At 40.4% G+C, this 21,584-nt stretch overlaps 1 protein-coding gene and 1 long non-coding RNA gene across 8 annotated transcripts in view; both read right to left on the bottom strand.

Moving 5' to 3' along the window:
- Positions 1 to 3,092: 3,092 nt before the first annotated feature.
- Positions 3,093 to 21,584, bottom strand: part of map7d1b (MAP7 domain containing 1b) — a 46,162-nt gene continuing 27,670 nt past the window's right edge. For 2 of the 7 annotated variants that reach the window (XM_083547017.1, XM_083547019.1), the window contains 15 exons: positions 20,495 to 20,658; positions 20,181 to 20,289; positions 15,041 to 15,145; positions 12,968 to 13,087; positions 12,490 to 12,614; positions 12,270 to 12,391; positions 9,258 to 9,493; positions 8,914 to 9,163; positions 8,641 to 8,800; positions 7,273 to 7,377; positions 7,106 to 7,156; positions 5,587 to 5,629; positions 5,310 to 5,373; positions 4,308 to 4,537; positions 3,093 to 3,699 (listed from right to left, as the gene is read on the bottom strand). In XM_083547017.1, coding sequence (XP_083403143.1) covers positions 3,689 to 3,699; positions 4,308 to 4,537; positions 5,310 to 5,373; positions 5,587 to 5,629; positions 7,106 to 7,156; positions 7,273 to 7,377; positions 8,641 to 8,800; positions 8,914 to 9,163; positions 9,258 to 9,493; positions 12,270 to 12,391; positions 12,490 to 12,614; positions 12,968 to 13,087; positions 15,041 to 15,145; positions 20,181 to 20,289; positions 20,495 to 20,658 — 1,895 coding nt within the window. In that variant the 3' untranslated portion in view covers positions 3,093 to 3,688. Of the gene's footprint in view, positions 3,700 to 4,307; positions 4,538 to 5,309; positions 5,374 to 5,586; positions 5,630 to 7,105; positions 7,157 to 7,272; positions 7,378 to 8,640; positions 8,801 to 8,913; positions 9,164 to 9,257; positions 9,494 to 12,269; positions 12,392 to 12,489; positions 12,615 to 12,967; positions 13,088 to 15,040; positions 15,149 to 20,180; positions 20,290 to 20,494; positions 20,659 to 21,584 lie in introns of all 7 variants that reach the window. The other 5 variants (XM_083547016.1, XM_083547018.1, XM_083547020.1 and 2 more) reach the window with 3 other exon arrangements.
- Positions 16,736 to 19,695, bottom strand: LOC310729207. The gene is made up of 2 exons (XR_014534503.1): positions 17,631 to 19,695; positions 16,736 to 17,059 (listed from the first exon to the last, which is right to left on the bottom strand). It is a non-coding gene; the product is annotated as an uncharacterized lncRNA (long non-coding RNA).

Below are 21,584 nucleotides of genomic sequence, written 5' to 3'. Positions count from 1 at the left end.
GATTTCTCTTCCTTGTAAAAAAAGAGTAAGCCCCTGGTATGTTTCATGTCCTGATTTTACTAGTAATGACCTTGTGCACAGACACAACCATGAAACTTAAATGATCCTGTTAGTGTTGTATTTAACATAGGAAATGCGAATCACATATAAAAATAGTTTGATTGTGTTCCCGTGAACTTGTTTATATTATAATATAGCGTGTCGCGTGTACTTGGATATTCTACCTCTGAATCATCAGCTTTAAATTCCTTAAATTGTGTTTATTTTGCTTTCAAGAAAATTGCCGTAGCATCAATGCAACACTTTTCGCAGGAAATGGAGAGCAGCTGCAGTCGACCCACAGATCATACGGTATTCTGTGTTTAAAAGTAAACATTTACCGTAGAGTATCGTGTAACAGGCTACTCGGGTCCATTCAGAGCTTTTATGCAAAATGAATAGGAGCAGTTTTTCTACAACAATTACTGATTGCGTTCCATTTAGCTTTACAAACATCATCCATGACTCCACGACTCCATGCCTATTAAGGAAATCAAAAGCGATAGCAGTGGATGGGCAGTGTTTTACGATTCATGCATTTCAAATATAAAATACGATCTGGTAATTTGTATTTCAGAAGGTTCATGAAAATGGCTTCATATTTCGTATCGAAATACTTTAGTGTTTAGTTTTTTGTGGTTTTAAAATACTGTAAATTACTTTGTAAGATGTTCTACATGATGACATCAATAAAATGCGGCTTCGGATTGGTGCCTACTGGGTATTTTTGCTCAGAATTTTTGAGATCCGAACAGAAAATTGATCATATGGAAGAAGCAGGCTGCCAGCTTTTAAACAGGTGATTCATTGATATTGGACAGTCCGTTTCTCAGTATGGTTGAAGCTTGTAGGCCTCAATATTTACATTTACATTTGCGGCATTTAGCAGATGCACTTATCCAGAGCGACGTACAAAAGTGCTTTGAGTTTTTAGCAATGAATAATTCTACACTGGTACTTCAGATTACAAATTTAATATAAATATATCTCTTGAATTCTACAAGGCAAACTTGGAAAGTGCTAATTAAAGTGTTTCAGGAAGAGGTAGGTCTTCAATCATCACTTGAAGATAGTCAGGGACTCCGCTGTATGGGCATCTAGGAAAAGTTCATTTCACCACCTCGGTGCCAGAACAGAGAAGAGCCTTGAAGTGTACTTACCTCTCATTAAGGTATAAGTCAATATGGCTTAATATGGCTGGAGCAGGGACTCATGTAGGCATAAAAATGTGGATTTAGAATCCTTTAGGGGTCAAATTGGCTGGAGTAGAACATAGTAGGTCTTAATGAAAGCTTGTAAACATCAACATGGCAGGAATAGGAGCATGTAAATCTCAGTGGGAGCAGGAACAGTAGACCTCACTGTGCGTCCTAAAAACAAAACCATTTTTAAATTTATAAATTAAGAAGCTGAGTGCTGTTGAGGAATGACAGAGATAGCAGACTGGTCTATCTAGTATCTGTAAGCCAACATGCAAATCATGTGTGAGAAAGGCTTACAGGAATCTACCTGCTACACAGGAATGTTTAAGAGAGTAGATAATCCTGTTTAAAACATTTTCAGACTTTACACTAGACTAGACACTAGAAACAGATGCCCTGACATCATTTTTTTTTTTTTAATAAAAAGCCAAGTGATAAAAATGTGCAAGGAAATGTTCTTCTTAACGTTTTCATTCTCACTAAAGTAGCACGCTAAATCTGTTTGCTAAAGCTAGCTGCTAACCTGATTTTTTTTTCAATAAGGAAGCTTGCAACTGTTTTTTTATTTTATGTAAACTAAGCAAACCATAGATAGGTACATAACTAAATAACTGCCCTTTCCTCAGTCAACATAATCTAATGGTATAAAGATTGAGATTTTTATTAGATCACTTTATTTACAGTGAAAAATCCTCCCTTATGATGAATAACAACTTTGCACACTTTTGGAATCCGGACAGTTTATTTCTCCAGATTTAGCCGCATGATTGGACAGGCCATTCCACGATAGAGAACACTCCAGACAACTGTTTGCTCTCTAAATAACATTTAGACGTATTGTTATGTTGTATGGTGAAGTCGCTCCCAATGAGCTGGGGTCCAGACGGAATGGCGTTGACGTATGGAATGGTTGCCATGTTGGTTCCTTTTACTTTCCAGAATAAGTCTCCAACCTTTCCTGCTCCAAAACAACCCCAAACCATTAAGTTTCCACCTCCATGTTTGACTGCTGGGTTGAAGCAGTCTAATATCATCATCTCTCCTGGTCTCCGTCTTACACAAGTTCGTCTGTTAAAGACATTGTCACATGGACTCCACAGAACTTTCTACTTTGTGCCTCCGAACCAAAAAAGACTAAGAGGTTTCCATCATGTTGAATACTGATAGACTGAAAACACTCAATACACAACTTAAGGTCAGTTCCATTACGGAACACTGGAGCCACGTCTTGATTGAATCGTAAACAAATTTTCTTCTGATGGATGGATAGATTTGTTTAGAATCATAAAGCCATGACGGCAGGAAAAGATTAAAGGGAGTAGCAATATATGTCCAAGGGATTCATGATGCGGAACATAAATTTGTGTAAACTGAGACACACACAAATACAAGTCAAATGATCTGCTTCATATGGGATGGAGTGGAAGATCTACAAAATTGACAGAAGTATTCAGTGATACCACTAGAGGACATTTCATTTGAAGTAAGTAGGGACACTATTTAGAGCACATTTCACTATAGCATGTGGAGACACTAAATAGTGCACATAATTATGAAGTACCATAATTGGTGCATTTTCCTGAAAGAAATCTGAAAATAGGTAGTAGAGGAATATAATCATCTCTCCACGAAGTCCAACGATACACTATGTAGTACACGTGTGTGGATTTACCGCCCCCTTCTGGTTTGTCATGGAATTTTCCCTCATTGCTCATCAATGTGTAAAATGCATCTCATTTCAGTAAGTAATTTGATCAGCGATTGTTAATACCAACACACACACACACACACACACACACACACACACACACACACACACACACACACACACACACACACACACACAACACAACCTTTTTAATAAAGATTTATTCCACAGTTCAGGCAAATATACATTTACATAATCAATCCTCACCTCTCTCTCTCTCTCTCTCTCTCTCTCTCTCTCTCTCTCGTTAAATAACTCAAGAGATCAAGACACACACACACACACACACACACACACACACACACACACACACACACACACACACACACACACACACAGTTTATTTCTGAATTTAAAAGAAAAAATACTGATATAGTATAAGAACAACGACAATAACAATAATTATTTCTCATAACAATACTTGAATATCGTGATGTTTTTCCAGGTTTTGTCTCTAAACTCTGTCACACAGTCTTTAAGGTGCCACACGAGGACTCTGGATGACGTTGAGGACTGAAGTGAACACCTGCTCCGTCATACGCAGTGAGAACGACAGAAAACACTGGGGTTTTTATTCAAATTCACGTAAGTAAGATGAAGGTCCATGTCTCAGTCTTTCAGTTAAAGCAGTTGCTCTGACGGTTTGGCACACACACACACACACACACACACACACACACACACACTCTCACTGCTAATCTGCCTGGTGCACACGGCTCCTAAAGCCTCGTCTGATTCTTCACAGCACTTCTGTAGGACATGAGAGAAATGACATGAGAGAGGAAACACACACATACACACATCCTGTATATATATGCATCGCATCATCTGACTGTTCAGAACATGATTCACATTCCAACAAAATGTCTACCAACTCCAAACTCGTATCTACACTACAAGAACTAAAGTGGTGAGATATTTCTTTTGATCTCTGACTGCACCTCAGGACTTTAATAACACCTTTCTAGCTGAATCAGCACAAATCTCCACAAACACACTCTGAAATCTCGAGTGGAGGTTTTTATAAATAGGAACTAAATGTGAGATGGGACGTAAATAAATAAATCTTACGGTCAGGTGTCCACAAACTTTTGCCCGTATTTTGTGGTTTGTTTTGTTTCTATGCAACGAATTCAGTAAAAGGTAAAAACAAGGTGAATGAAAGTTCTGTGGAGTCCAAATTACAGAAGAACTTGTGTAAGATGGAGAACAGGAGAGATGATGCCCCTAGAAGACCAGATGTTTCTGAACTGTACACATACATACACTGGAGTTTTCTTATACTTTATTTTTGTACTAGGTTTTTCTCATGTATTCGTTTTTTTTCTAATGTACATTTTTAACCCGAATCTTTTCACCTGCCACATGCTGAGGCTTCATCGGCCCTGACTTCATAATAAAAGTCTCTCCTCCCTCGAAGGCCATGATGGGGTCAGTCGCCATGCCGCCCTGCGATTGGCCCTGCCCGTTGCTGTTTCCGCTGCTGTGATTGGTCATCTGGATGATCTCTCCATTGAAGGACAGGCCGTTGTGGTGTTTGGTGTCCTGGACACCGTTTACCACGGGAGCAGAGTTCCAGGACACGGGGCTGGGAGGAGACACGATATAAGACATATTGTTATCACTAGACATACTGTGTATAAATCACACACAGAGATAAAGTAGTGCCACACGATTACATAAATCTAATTATTATATAAATTAAATAATGATCACAGGAAAAGTGTGTGTGTGTGTGTGTGTGTGTGTGTGTGTGTGTGTAACGAAGCTGCTGGATTTGACTTTAGTCGCATCTCATTTGAATAAATAAGTAATCAATCAATAATACAATATTATCAATATGATTCCTGTGCTCCGATACACTATATGGCCAAAAGTTTGTGGACACCCGACTAGAAGATCCATATGTGCTTTATTTCGAACGTCTCGTTCCACATTCATTCGCTGTTACAATATCCTCCATTCCTCTGGGAAGATCTTCCACTAGATCTTAAGGAGACTCATTCAGACACAAAGGGTGTTAGTAAAGTCAGGTAGTGATGTAGGTGAGAAAGTGAGGAGGTCTGTGGGTGTTCAAAAACTCGATAGCGGGAGATCTTCCACTCCAGTCTATGTAAAGTTTATTTTTATGGCTTTGTGCACAGGGGTATTGTCATTTTGGAACAGGTTTCTCACAGTTTAAAAGGGAAAATTTCATGCATCTAAATCCAAAAACATTCTATACAGTCATGTGCCTTCAAACATTGTGGTAAAAACAGATATGGCTGGAAAAGTCAGGTGTCCCAATACATTTGGTTTCATAGCATAGCTCAGCTAGTTTGATATAAAAATGTATATTTATATATACTCATATTCTTTACCTCACTTTCACCTCTTCCTGTGACTCTGGAGTGTTGCGGCTGAGTGACGGGTTCAGAGCGGTGACTGAAGCAAAAAAAAAAAAAGATTTTTACCGAAAAATATTCCAATTTCACATGAAACACAAACACATTCTTTTCTCAACAAAGGAATTTATTACAGCTTCAGGTTCTGTAGATAAAATTAGACATCATATCCATGTTCAGTGTGTGTGTGTGTGTGTGTGTGTGTGTGTGTGTGTGTGTGTGTGTGTGTGTGTGTGTGAATCTAACAGCTTACTTGCGTCTCTGTCGTTGAGCAGTGCTGGAGATTTGGCCTCCTTCTGCAATAAAACAGAAAATTAGTATTGAATTTGAAAGCTTTTTATACATATTTCTTAATCTACAGAAATCTCCTTTTATACTCCAGTCAGTGTGAATGCTGGATTGTGATTGGCTGAAAGTTCAGGTGGGATTTCAGAGTTGTCTTTTTTTTTTTTTTTTTTTATCAGTCTGCTTTAGAGCTGCTGCAATCGATTATTTATTTATTTATTTGTTTATTTATATATTTTAGTAATCGAGCGTTCTACCGATTATTCCTAATAATAGTACTTTTTTATTAAAGCACGATACTAAATATACAAAAGAAAATAAGACGGGTCTCTTAAAATAAACAAGTCATATTTGTTTCCTTTTTATTCATTTTTATTGCTGAAATTGTAAACGAGATTATCTGTGAAAACTAAATCTGTTTACAGCATTTAATTGCCATATTACTTCAAAATAAAAATATAAATATATAAATAAAAAATTATAAATACAAATAAATTCCAGATTGCTCTAAAGAAGGCAAACGCGCTGTACTGTGTTTTCTTTATGTTTTAGTTTAAAATGATCCCAAACTCTGGAAACTTTCTGCAGTATTTCCTAAATTTATTATTTTTTTTTTGTAGAATTACATGGTATTAAACTGAGCCTCCGACCTCCGGAATTGCGAAAAATAAATAACTCGGAATAAGCAAACGTTTTTATTTAATGCTAAACGGGCTTCCTTAGGAATCTTCTCATGGCTGCTTTCTGCCTGTCCCTCTATTTTTAATTCTGCAGCGTCTCCTGTGTTCCCTGTTCGGCGTGCTCCAGAGTTTAGTGGGTGGTGCGTCAGTAATAATGGTCCGTGGGGAAACGCAGTGCTCCGTGTGGAGCTAAATGGACTAAAGGAATGGTTACAGCTGTAGCATGCTTTATAAACAGCTAAAACCATAGTAACATCCAGTCCAAATTCCATACGGAGTTATTGTAAACGCTTCCTAACGACCTTAATGAGCTCCATGGAGGAGTCTCTGGAAATCATGGATTCCTATATAATTTTATTTGACATTATTTTCACTTTAATTGTACTGTGAGAAACTGCAACCTGACAACGATTAAGTGGAATGAAAAACGTATTCTAAACTGATTCTAATTATGCAAATATTCTAATTATGCAAATAAAAGTAATCTTCTGGCACTACTTTATCTCTGTGTGTGATTTGGAGCAGCAGAATTCCAGATCTAACTAGTCGTATATATATATATATATATATATATATATATATATATATATATATATATATATATATATATAAAAAAATGGAAGCCTTCAGTCAGTTAAATTTTTCACACATAACAATTAATTCCTCTGACAAATGTAATGTATTATAGTGTAATGATACCATGACAAAATGGAATGTAACCATGGTAACAAAGAATGAATGACATGCATGCTTGGATAAATGTGTTATTTACACCGTCAATGTGATAAAAGAAATTGTGGAGCTCGCCTTGTCTCCTGTGTCGCTCTTACGAGTCCTCTTCATGATCTCCTCCAAACGCTGCACACACACACACACACACACACACACACACACACACACACACACACACATTAAAGCAATGTTCAGTTAGTTCTAGACAATTTTTTTTAATAACATTCTCAGTTCTCTCTCACCTTCTTCCTCTCCAGACGTTCCTGCTCCTCTTTCTGAAAGTGCTTTTCTCTCTCCAGCCTCTGACGCTCCGCCTCCTCACGAGCTTTCGACTCCGCCTCCTCTCTCTAAAAAAAAAAAAACCCACATCGATAATTAACGGTGCAAACGAAGTGCAACTTCGACCAAACAATGTATTAACACTTCCTCAGGCTGCCACCAGGGGGAGGTAGAGTTCCACATCTACCTTTACTTTGTTTTCTCACCAACAATTAAAAAACGTTTGATAAATCTCGCTAAAATGCTGCCGTTATTGTTTCCGTAGAAACAGCTTGTTCAGAGGGGACCTACATGATCAGGGTCTAACCTACAAAGTGCTCATGTCTCAGAAACATTTTGTTGATATGGTGAAGTTTATTCACCATCTACAGAAGTAGTCTCCGGTTTTAGCTGGTTTTCTGCCGTGTTTTTCTGGATTCAACTGATAAAAGGCTGTGTTTTTTTGGTTTATTAACTCCAAGAGTGAATAAAGAGAGGACGCTCTCAATCCACATTTCTCTTTCTCTGCCTCCCTGCAACATCCCTCTCTCTTTCCAGTTCTCTCTTTCTGTTCCCTTGTCCTTTACTTAATTTATATTTCTATCTTTGTGTCTATTTGTTCTCCTCTCTTTTTCCATCTGTCTCTCTTTGTCCCTGCATTCTTCTCTTTCTTACCATATCTGTCCACTTGTTCTTCTATTTTCTATTTCTTGTTGTGTCCTCATTTTCTTTTCTCTCTTTCTATCTCTTTCTCTGCCCCCTTTGCTATCTCTCTCTTTCCATCTCTCTGTCTTTGCCCCTTTACCATCTCTCTCTCTTTCCATCTCTCTCGTTCTTTGCACCTTTACCATCTCTTTTTTTATCCCTCTTTCTCTGCTCCCTCTTTCTATCTCTCTCCTTCCATCTTGCCCTTTCTATCCTCTCTTGCTCTGCTCTTTTTACATCTCTCTTTCTCTGCCCCTTGACCATCTCTTTCTCTTTACATCTTTCTTTCATTCACCTAGTTCTTCTCTCCCATTTTATCTCTTTCTCTGCCCCCTTGTCCTTCTCTCTCTCCTATCTTCCTCCTACTCTCCTCTTTCTCGTTTCTATTCTCTGTACTTTTTAATATCTCTCTGTGTGTCTGTCTCTCTGTAGGAGGGAGAGTGTAGGGGTGAGACAGGCCTTTCACACTGCTCATGGCTATTGTCTGTGTGTCTCTGCTGATTTAATGCACCTCAGTGCTTCTCTGCTTTCCCATTAGAGCGAATCCTACAGAAACTGAAAGGAGAAGAAAAAGAAAAAAATAGACAGCACTGTCAGCTGCTCGGGGAAAATCACGTGGGATTTTTGTGGAATAATGATGTAAAAACCTGTTTCTGCAGACGCATGTTCTCCTCCTGCTCAGCACGAGTTCTCTCCTGTGCCTCCTTCTCCTCCTGCAGACGCTGTCGCTCCTCCATTAACCGCTGCTCCTCCTCCCTGTGCCTCCTCTCTTCCTCCTCACGCTGAGCACGTTCCTCCTGTAGAGCTCTGACAGCAAGAGACAAAATGCTCTTACTTTAATAAAATGCTCTCAGTTATTAAAACACTCTTACATTCACATAAAACACTCACATACATTCCTCTCTCCCAGGTTCTCTCACCTGCTTCTCTGTTCCTGCTCCAGTCTCTCCTGCTCCTCTCGCTCTCTCTGCTCTCGAGCTTGCCTTCGTTTCTCCGCCAGAGCTCGGGTCGCCTCCTCAGGGTCTGTAGTACCTGCCGTCGGCTTGGTGACCGGAGGGGTGGTGTCAGGTGGAGGAGTGGGTGAAGGCTCTGGGCTCTGAGGAGCTGCTGTGAGTGGTTGGGTATCAGGAGCCGGCGTCGCCGGAGTAGCGGAGACTGTGATGGCAGGAACTGAAATGGTATAAAACAGAAAGGAAATTGATTAACGGAGATGTTTAAGAGTCGAACATCAGAGTGGTTATAAAGCCCTGATAATCAGACTCACTCTTGGCCTCTTTAGCAGGTTCTTTCTTCATCTCGGTCACGGTGACGGTACTCACGACAGGGGGCTGCACTCGGGCCGGGGTCTGTGCACGCCGGGGCCGGGTTTTAGTGGCAGGAGGAGTTCGGCCTGAGGAGGATGCGGACTGGGGTTTGGGGGAAACAGCAGGACTGGGGGACAAGGGACGACTCCTGGTGGGAGCAGGGGAGGAAACTCGACTCTTTGGTTTAACATTGGTGCTGAAAAAAACCCCAAAAAGAATCAGAGAAAACGCTTATTAGTGATTATTTTCAAATATCAATTACTTACATATTACTTATTAATATATTTATTACACTACATGTGGACACCTGACCGTAATATTCGTATGTGCTTCTTTTTTCATCCCATTTAGCATTTAGTCTCCATTTCCTGTTATAATAAGCTCCACTCTTCTGGGAAGATGTTCCACTAGTTCGCTTTCAGGAACTTGAGCTGCGTCGAAATGCTTTGGGAACGCCTCGCATTGTCCACGCTCTAAATCACGTGTGAAATCCGGGCAATAGGCATGTCCTGACAAATCTGTGCAGCCATGAGCTTTAAAATACAAGCAGAATTCCGACTGTGTGTTTCTTCTTGCCCGGCTTCATTTGGGAGGAGATATACACACAACCAATGTGTTGTTTGTTTAGCTTAGGAGCATGCTTAGTCGGCTTTTAAGGGGGTTAACTGTTAGCATTTTTAGCCGTGTGGCTATGCGCTCCTTGGAGAGCACTCTCCCTCGCGGCTCAGGTCCCGCTCTCGCCGAGGCTAAGCAGCGCCAAAGTTCGTGGGGCTCGCAAGCCGACCTAGCAGAAGGCAGAAGGTTTCTCCGAGGAGGGAGAATTTTCGGATGCTAGCGAGCCCACGCACTCCTCATAGCCTATGCTGTTTAAAGAGCTCCTGGAGGTAGTGACGCAGGCCATCCCTAAGCTAGAGATAGCTTGGCCTGATGAGAAGCGGAAGCAACGCGTTCATAGCAAGCTGGATGAGCGTTTCCTGTGTCCCACGACACAGCCTTCGCCCCGGGGCCTACCTTTCTTATACGGTCGAACTCAGCTCTATCACCCACAGAAAGGCTTCTGTAGCTCACCCTGTAAACGGAGATTCCCGAAAGGGACAAGGCTTTTTTTCTAAACACCCTGGTGGCTCCTTCTGGCCTGTTCAGTCGAGGCTATAGGTAAGGGCATTCGCCGACAGGTTCAGGAGACCATGAGCGGTGTTTCAGTGGTACTTCCTGCCGCTCTAACGGGGCTGCTTGGCCAGGCAGCGCGAAGCCCTTTGGAGTGCAGCCTCACTCCGGTGTCTCCTCCCATCTCCTCCTAAGAGATCGCTGCGGATGGAGGGGATACAATAGAGAGGGGTTACTCGATTAAATTCGGGTCCTCTCCTCACCCTGGTGGGACCTAAGCAGGATCTGGTTAGCTGGAATTAGAAGTGCGCACCCTCCTGAGGAAAGGGGCCATCAAGGTGGTTCCTCCCTCAGTCAGAGAATCAGGCTACTACAGCCAGTATTTTGTTGTTCCGAAGAAGGACGGCGGATTGCAGCCGATCCTAGATCTATGCTCCTTGAACCGCTCACTCATGAGGCTCGGGTTCAGGATGCTCACCCTCAAAGAGGGTGTCACAATAGATCTAAGGGACACCTATTTCCACATAGCCCACCTTCCTGCTCACAGGAGGTTCCTGAGGTTTGCTTTCGCGGGCGAAGCTTACCAATATCAGGTCCCCCCGTGGTTCACCCCCGCCCGGAGTTATGAAAGCTGTGGCCCCTGAGGGGGCGCAGTTCCTAGCAGCTAGTCTCTCTACTGAGGTAGTGAAGACCATCCCCCATTCCAAAGCTCCCTCCACAAGGGGTTTGTATGCCGCTAGATGGCATCTGTTCACTACGTGGTGAGAGCACTACCGGCTCAACCCAGTCAATTGCCCGGTTGGTGCAGTTCTAGAGTTTTTGTGCGGGAACAGTGCATTTCCTCATGTCTTCTGGTCCTCTGGTCTTCCCACTCCTTTCAGAGTCAGGCTTATTCCACCTGGAGTATGGCGGCCTTTACCGCCTGGTCCACGGGCGTTCTCTCCAGAACATATGCAACAATGCGGGCTGGTCCACCACTCCTGCACGCTGGTGGTGCCCAGACACACTAGGCAGGGACTGGTCAGTATGGCGTGATTGGACACTCGTTCCCAAAGCGTTTCGACGCAGCTCGAGTTCCTAAAAGGGGAACGTCTCTAGGTTACATATGTTACCCTAGGTTCCTGAGGGACATTGCGTTAACACGCTTTACTCCCTGCATCCCTGCGCCGCTTACCTTCTCTTTTTCACAGAAGCTAATGCCGCTACCAAAAAGCCATTTTGTAGCTTCCTGGTTTGCGCGACGTCACCCACCGATGAAGCCACGACTTGCCAATTGGCTGGATTTCACACGTGATTCAGAGCTATGAACCCGTTAGGTGTTCCCAAAGCGTTTTTGACACAGCGTCTTGTTCCCTTAGCAAATTAAAGTTACATACGTAACCTAGAGATGATTTTGTGGAGATTCATTCAGACACAAGGGGGTGAGAAAAGTCAGGTTCTGATGTAGGTGAGAATATGAGAAGGCCTGGGATGCAGTCAGTGTAAAATATCTATCCCAAAGGTGTTCAATAGGGTTGGAGCTCGATAGCAGGAGATCTTCCACTACAACCCATTTAAAACAGATCATCATGGAGCTCAGTTTGAGTGCAGGGAAGGATTGTCATGCTGGAACAGGTTTGGGTCTCCTATTTCAAGTGAAAGGAAAATGTCATGCTATCATCCAAGGACATCCTCCAACTTAGAGGTAACAATTAAGAGCAGAACCACATATGGCTGGAAAAGTCAGGTGTCCCAATACTTTTGTCCACATATACATGTAGTGTATATAATTAAATATAACCCTAGTTAAACTAGTTGAACAATTCATATTAAATAACAGCAGTAATACTCGTGTCCATCCCTTAATATTGCAGAGTTTGACACACCTGAGCTCAGCTCTGGGTCGTGTGAGCGACTCGGATTGTCTCTTCTTCTGCACTTTCTCTTTAGTGATAGCGTTCTTCTCTTTTTCATTTTCTCTCTCCTTGTCCTTCTTCTCCTTTTTAGCCTGTCGAGAGTAATGGGTTTGTTTGTAAGCACGTATGAGTGTGTGTGTGTGTGTGTGTGTGTGTGTGTGTGTGTGTGTGTGCACGCGCGTGAGTGTACCGGAGCAGAATTGCGCCTGCGCTGGCGCTGTGTGATATCCGGTGTGCTGGAACTCCAGCGGTCTGTGTTGTGCTGGTGCGAGCAGGCGGCTAATGGAGAAGCAGATGGAGAACGGGAACCTTGGTCTGAGAACACACACACACACACACACACACACACACACAGTTATTCATCCTAATTATCAAGATTAACTCAATAAGAAGACTGATTTGACACGAATCCAAGATCAGACACTTAATAGTTTCTAGATTAATCTTTTTTTATCTTAGAGCTGATCTGAGATCAGACTGTGCGCCACTGTTTTTGATCATTTAAACGTATAATCACAGGTTACAGCTGATCAAAGAGTTAAGAGCTTAGCATTATTATGCAAATAAATAAAATGCAAATTGAAGTCTTCATTTGCATACCATTTTGTCAGTGCATTAGCAAAGATTAATAGTGTGTGTGTGTGTGTGTGTGTGTGTGTTACACCCACGAGGGTCGCTGCTGTTCAGGAGCGCGGTGGTGCTGCGGCTTCTGGCCAGGAAGGACAGTGTCGGGGTCATGAGTCTCTCCACGATGCGACTCTCCCAAGGGCTCAGGCGCAGGCTACGAGCTGCCAGGAGAGGGCAATGTTAGTCACCACACACTACACCCCCCCACCACACACACACACACACACACACACACACACGCGCGTAAAGAACAAATGATCTATGTCTACACAGGACCAATAAAACCTATTCAAGGTCATCAGCTATGGGCTGGAATACGGCTGCACAACCCTCTGTTGCTAAGCAACACCCCCCCCCCCCCCCCCTCACTGCGGCAAGACATCCAGCAGAGACGCTGCACCTGATATATCAACAAAACACAGAGGAACTTGTGATTTAATAAATAAAACCAGTTTAAATCTATGAAGAGAAAAAAAGGGTCATCATTTGCATGAATACACCTGTGCAGTCATATTCTTGAATCTGATTGGTCAGCAGGGTTCTATTGCAGAGATTTGTACAGTAGATTTCATAACCTAAAATACGGTCACTAATTATTTATATAGTGATTCTTTTTGTTCGGAGACGTTTATAGAAGGAGTTTTGAGTGTAGGAGCTTTATATAACAGTCACAGGGTGTTTTGGAGAAAGAGAGAAAGAGAGACAGAGAGCAGTGGTGGACAAAGACCACAAATCATGTAGTTGAGTTAAAGTAAAGATACAATGGGGAAAATGTGACTCCAGTAAACGTAAAAATGCTCTATGAAATCTTTTACTTGAGTAAAAATACAAGTATTTGCCTTCAAATGTACTTAAGTATCCAAAGTACTATGATTTATTGCGGCTATAATGTTCCTGTTATCGTTTTTGTTTTATCACATGTCTCTTTGCTCAATTGACTCAGTTGACTTCTGAGGAACTTCTTTTCGACTACTTCAAAAAAATGGTGCAAACGAGGCCACGGGTGTTGTGTCGAGTCGGAGTCAGGAGTTTCTTCCATCGTTCATTTACAGAGGAATGAATGATGAGATACTTTTACTTCGTTGCTGTCCACCACTGGCAGAGAGAAAAATCAAGAGTGAGAGAGATGCTGAAGACGGAACCATGACAGGAACCAATAGTGGAACTAATTTGTCTTTTGAGTGCTTATAACCTTATATCAACCTATAAACCATTACAAATGGGTGAGATGCTTAATAATAAAGGAGATAATGTAAATATAAAATTTATGTAGTCAAAATAAAAATAAAGTATATATTTTTTAAAGGGTATAAGCCGTGTGTATAGTCATAGTCGTGTGTATTCTTTTGATATACCTTCACAGTCCGTCAGCATTTCTTACCGCTTTTCTTACGTAACTTTTTGTATTCCTGTATAAGTGTACGGACATTTCCAGGATCGCTGTTTATAAAACCTATAGCAATCACACACCCTCACTTTACTCATCATACAATAAAACACAGCCGTCCATGTTAGCGGGTTAGATTCAGTCACAAATGTGTTAAAACTCGTCTCGGCTCAAGCGAGACATGGTCCATATTTGATTATCTGATTATTGCCCTAACAATGTAATAAAGCATGTCGTTAATCCTCACTGACGTCCCAATTCTTTGTTACAGCGCTACATCATTACGTGTCACAGTCCAGCTGCACCGCCACATCACACCACACCACACCACACACAGCGGAGGAGGGACGACTCAAAAAACAAACATGAGTGTGGAACAGGAAGTGAATCATGAAAACTATAACAAAAAGTAACAACGCAACAACAAAAAGCACCACCACCACAAACACAACAATCCAGCAATATCACTGACAAACAACCACCACAACCACCACCACAAGCCATGAGATTAGAAATGTGTGGACTGATGATGAACTCAAAATTACCCACAATGCCGCACAGGAAGGATTTGATTGTGAGAATGACTACTGATCGCCAGGCACAAGCAGACAGGCAGGCAGGCAGGAAGGAAGGTCACCGGAAAACAACGGATTAATAGGGGAAAAAAATGAAAATGGAGTCTTTATGTAGGAGGGAGGAGGGGAACATGGACGCCGCTAGAGCTTACTTCGTTTGGGCGAGTTCCAGAGTGTCGCAGACGACTTGGACAGCCTGTTGCTTATGACAGGCTCTGTCTGCCGTGGCAGGTTTACGGTGGAGGACGAGCATCTGCCTGCTCCGGAGAGAACGCAGCACACACACATACACGCACACACATATACACACATACGTTCACAGAGGAACCCAAAGATTCATATTGAGGGAAGGAAACTGATCCGGTGTTGGAACTGTGCCACCAGGACCTCCTGGAAACTGACTCACGCTCCGGTCCTAATACTGCTTGGTAACACTACCACTACTTACTCCGAGGTCTACCACATATCACTGTGTACATATACAGTACGATTCACATCAAAATTCCACAGGAACAAAACCCTCTTTTGATATTCCACAGGATCTCAAGGATAGCAATCGAGGCTATGTGTATTTATTGTGTAAACTAAAATTTTTCCTACAAGATTTCCAGCGTAAATCAGATAAACACGGATCGTCCCAACCTTTTCGCCCTACTGTCTTTAACCAATATTCATGAAGACATTTCTTCATTCATCAGTTTTCATTCATATAGCTAAATATAGCTAACTAGGACATTTTCAACTATAACATATGTTTAGTAATGCGAAGCTTCTACTTTCATCATCATATTAGCTAAATAGAGGTAATAAGTGAGGTAATTTTAGCTAGAATATAGCTGTTTTACCCAACTAGCGCTTATTTTAGGACTTTTAAAACCCATCTGAGGTAAATGTATTATATTCACTGTCAGATAACTGCAGATCATTATGACTGATATAGCTAAACGCTATAAAATCAGCTAAAGCTAACACTTTGAATAATTATAGCTAATAACTGAGGTACATTTAGCTCAAACATAGTTGTTTATTCATGCTGAGGCTATTCTTAGAAATTTAACAACATATTGAGCATTTTTTCCCCAAATTTTACTACTATAATAAAAATTTATCTATAATATAACTTTTAACCCAACTAAGGCTTTTTCTACATATTTACAGACACATATTTACACATTTAAACAAATACAAACAAATGTTGATCGTCCTCATATATTAGCTCTATTTTCACGTTCATATTAGCTAAAAACAGTTCCCATTATGACTAATTATAGCAAATTAGGCAGTTACATTTTTATACATTTACCTAAATAGTCATGCTAAGCCAGTTTATTTAAATTTACCAACACATCTGAGGTAAATGTTTATCTCCCCATATTTTAGTCCTATTTTAACTGTCATGTTAGCTAAATAATGGTAATAACTAAGGTTAGCGAAATGTAGCTAGAAAATATCTGTTTAATAATGCTCAAATTCCTTTGCTTATAAATATACAAAAACATTTAAAGTAAATGTTGCTATTTCCCATATTTCTGTACTATATTTATTGTTATATTAGCTAAATAAAGCTGAAGTCAATTTAGCTAGACCGATTTTACAAACACATACAGGGTAAATGTTGATCGTCTCATACGTTATTTCTATTTTCACTGTCATATTAGCTAACTACGCTTCACACTACGACTAAATATGTTTAATAGCTGAGATACATTTAGCTATAGCTAACATTTTGGAACTAATTATAGCAAATAACTGAGGTACATTTAGCTAGAACATGGTTGTTTAGTCATGCTAAGGATTTTCTCAAAACTTTGCCAACACATCTGAGGGAAATGTTGACCTTTCCAACATTTATTTTTTAATTTTCATAATTTCTCATACTAGCTAAATATAGTAATGTAAATTTGTGATCTTCCACAATTTTTGGTTCTATTTTCACTGTTATATTAACTAACTATAGCTCAATCTATGACTGAATATAGATCATCTATAAAGGAACCTTAAGTAAAGTTAACATTATGTCTAACTATAGCTAATAATCAAGGTTTCTTTTTTTTTAGCTAACACATAATGATCTGATGGTAAAATATAGCTGTTTGACCAAACTATGGCTTTTTGTCAGAATTTACCAACACATCTTAGGTAAATGTTCATCTTGCCCACACATTTTTGTTCTATTTCAGTTACATTAGCTAAATATTGTTCACACTAGAACTAATTTTAGGCAATAGCTGAAGTAACTCCAATAGAGAAGTAACTCTTATGGACTTTTATTACTTATACTATATAAATATACTTTCAGCTATAGATAACAGTATAACTAATAATTGCTAATAGCTAATGTACATGTAGCTAGCACATGGTTGTTTTGTCATATTAAGCCTGTTCTGTAAAACCGACCAACATATCTGAGATAAATGTTGATCTTCCCATGTTATTGAACTATATTTGCTTTTTTCCCTAATTTTCTTAATAATAACTTTTGGGTAATTGTGATTACATTGAAACTAAAAACAAAATCAAACTGTTTTAATTATAATTTTAATAGCTGGTATGATTAACTAGCGGTTAATGGGAGCTATGTAGCTAGAGATATATTAACTAGATATTTTTTTTCTGTTTTGAAAAGAAGTCCGCATCCAGTAAGCTTAATGGCACTTAATTTCTCACCGTGTAGTTGTAAAAACCATAAAGATAATTGTATTATGCTAAAAAAATGACAGATAATGCTCTTAAAATCGAAACATTGTTATTTAGTACTCCAACTTCCAGAATAGTACTTCAGGGGGTCGAGGTAATAAAGAAACTTAATGTAACATAGAGAAACAGCTCATATTATAGTGATGGAGTTATAACCAAGGGAGAGAAGTAAGGACTAGATGAGTGATAAGGCAAAACTAAGTATCAAATACATCAATACATTCAGAAAAACTGTATTTTTGTAATTATTTACAAAAACACGACATTCAACAAGCAGCTGGTAAAAACATTGGGCCTTATTCATCTGGTAATTTAATTTACCTGATATATTTAATTTATGCCTCCAAATGAAAATCAGCATTTTCATATGCACACTTGATCATTTATTGGTGATTGGCCTTTACCACATATACACATGTGATACATAGAATTATCAATTTGTAAACTTTTTTTAATCTGACTGTATGTAAAAACTTTACTAAAAGATAAACAAGGCCCATTATTTACAAATAGTCCAAAAATAGAATGTTGTACACTGGCATACTGATGCGATATCAATGTCATATCACCACAAAACAGCACATATACACACACACACACACACACACACACACACACACACACACACACACACACACACACACACACACACACACAATACACACTACAGCCACATCACCAGGCATGTACAACTGAATTATGACTAACACTGAATACATACTGTATCACACAGAAAGCTCAAAGAGAAGTTTAGGACTTAAATAGAAGAATAAACTGCAGTTAGTGACCCAAAGCTTTATGGGATCTTTGGTTTTTCCCTATGAAAAAATATCTACACTATACAACCAAACGTTTGTGGACACCCGACCCCCGATGCTTTTTAAACATCACATTACATGTTTAAAAATGTTTGCTGTTATAATAACCTTCACTCTTCTGGGAAGACGTTCCACTAGATTTTGGAGCGTGGAGATTTGTGCTCATTCAGCCACAAGGTTGTTAGTAAAGTCAGGTACTGATGCAATTATGTAGGTGAGGAGGACTGGGGGGATGCACAGGGGCATTATTATGCTGGGACAGGTTTGGTTCACCTAGTTTAAGTGGAGGGAAAATTCCATGCCACCACATACAAAGCCTTCATAACTAATTGTATGCCTCCAACTTTGCAGTAACAGTGTGGGGAAAAAGCACATATGGCTGTAAAAGTCAGGTGTCCTAATACTATTGTCCATGTCGTGTATAACATGAAGGTCTAGAGACCATTAAATACCCAAATAATCCAAGAGGAACCTTATTTCTAAAATTGTATAATCCATGGTGCTTTTTTTGCATCTACATGGGGGTGGAATTAAAACAATACTAGGGCTGAAAACGATTCCTCGAATAATTCGAGTAATTCGATTACAAATATTACATTTCGTTTAGTCCATTTAACTCCACGCCTAGCACGGCGTTTCCCCACGGACTATTATTACTGACACACCAGCCGCTAAACTCTGGAAACACAGAAGACGCTGCAGAATGAAAAACAGAGGAACGGGGAGAAAACAGTGAGGGACGGGGAGAAGATTCAGTAAACACGGTACAGTGCGGTTACAGTTTTTAAAGTCATTTTAAACTGATTTTTATATTTTTATTTATAGGCAGCGCGATCTAAAAGTCCCTCCACAGTGCCGTGTAGAGCAGAGTAGTGGAGCACGTTTCTACACAGATTTAGTGATTCATTTCAAGCAGCTTTTCCAGAGACATGAAAACACACATCGTAATGCTGTGTGAGATTTAATAAATAAATACATGAGTGAGAATAATTATGAGTTTCATTAAACGGATATTTTCCCATAACCTGCTCTACACTGCCACTGCAGGGGGACTTTTTAAACGCACTGTGTTCGTATTTTGATGTTTAGTTTAGTTTTCACTGATTGTCTTGTGTGCTAAAAAAATAAAAAAAATTTTACATCTATTTTAAGAGAGCAATGGCGACTGAGGCAAGAAAAAACTCTCTGAGAGAGTGTGAGGAAGAAACCTTTAGAGGAACCAGACACCCTCATCTGGGTGGCACCGAATGTCCGTTCATTACAGTCCCATTTATACAACTGAACAGTTGAGGATTAAGTGGCAGCTTGGTGGTGCTGAGATTTGAACTCACAACCTTTGGATCCGAAGCCCAACATCTACTAAACTCCCACTTCCACACACCCAATAAACAACAAAATGGTCAAAATTCAGCTACTCCAGGTTTCTGAACTGCAAAGGATTATCCAATCACATGCATTCATGGAAGTCAATCAGCTAATCGCAGATGATCAGACCAGAGACCGGACTCTCATCAAACTCTACTTAAACCGTGTTAGCATGAAGTGCTGCATACAAAAACTGTTCAGTCGTGTTAGCTGCTTGTCTGGATGTTTGTTAGCGAGAAACTTTTGTGAGATTTTCAGTTCTTTAAAAAAAATTATAAATACTGAATATTCAGCTATAACACACAAAAACCAGTTGACTGGTTGGTAGAGATGATGATAGTGAAGTGATAAATAATGTGTCTATTATCCCCCACCCATTATTAACATCATCCCTATTAGTTAAAACACTCACTCTCTCTGCGAGATGTCTGGTTCAGTCCTCCAGCCCAGGACCATCTCTGCTGTCTGATCTCAGCCCACGTCTTCTTAGTCGAACGTTTGATAGCGGACTCGTATCTCTCCTGCACACACACAAACACACACACACACACACACCCACACACACACACACACACACACACACACACACACACACACACACATGACCCCTCTATACACTGAGCTTTTAAACACTTTAAAATAACAGTGTCGTGTTTCAGTCCTGAGTTGTGTCATATCGGCAATGCATACAAAAAAAGTGAAGAGAGTGAAGCACAGTGTCCTGACCTTGTTCTTCTCCAGTTTCTGTCTTTGTTTCTCCTCCAGGAGAGCTCTGCGTTTCTCAGTCCGGAGTCTCTGCTCCTCCAGCCTCCTCCTTCTCTCCTCCAACTGGCTCTCCCTCAGACGCCGAGCCTTCTCCTCCTTCTCCAGCCACTGAGCTTTCTTCACCGCTACGAAGGGAGACGAGAAATATGGAGCTTTCATTTACACAGTGCTAATTTGAGTTCTGCAAGAAAAAGTAGGTCTTTGATCATTCAGCTGAGGGACCAGTGGAGCAGTGCTAGAGGCTCCGAAGGGAAGGTGGGTGGAAGTGATTTTAAGTAAACTATATACCCAAAATCTATTGGGAAACTATTTTTTATCTACACTGCATTGGCAAAAGTATTAGGACACCTGCACTTGCCTGCTATATGTGGTTCTTCTCCAAATTATTACCACAAATCTGGAGGCACTCAATTGTACAAAAAGTCTTTAGAATGCGCTGTAATAAAATTTTGCATTCACTTGAACTTGGAAATCCAAACCTGTATGGCGATCTCATCCCTACTGAACACCTTTAGGATAATTGTGAACGCTGACTGCGCACCAGGTCCCCTCACCTACATCAGTACCTGCCTTTCATACCACCCTTGTGGATTATGAACACAAAATATCCATAATCACACTCCAAAAATCTAGTGGAACATCTTCCCAGAAGAATGGAGAGAATTATAAGAGCAAATTGGGACTAAATGTGGAATGCGATGCTCAAAAAGCACATACCAAACTTATGACCCAATACTTTAGCAATATAATGTATATGTGGTTCTTCTGCAAACTGTTACCACAATATTTGAGGCACACAATTGTAAAGGACATCTTGGGATGAATTTGAATTAAAAAAAATGTTCCCTTCATTTGAGGAGACCTGAACCTGTTCCAGCATGATAATGCCCCATTAAGATATGCATTGCATGGGTTGGAGTGAAAGACCTCCTGCTATAGAGCTCTTAAGTATGGTCCGTTACTGCCAGATAATTATTTTTCATCTCTGTAGAATTTAGTAATTGCATCTCTCCGCGTCGTAATCACCCCGAGCGCCCCGAGCTCAGCCCCT

Source organism: Silurus aristotelis (assembly GCF_946808225.1).
Source record: "Silurus aristotelis genome assembly, chromosome: 7".
NCBI classification, from domain to species: domain Eukaryota; kingdom Metazoa; phylum Chordata; class Actinopteri; order Siluriformes; family Siluridae; genus Silurus; species Silurus aristotelis.
This window is presented reverse-complemented; position numbering and strand designations above follow the sequence as displayed.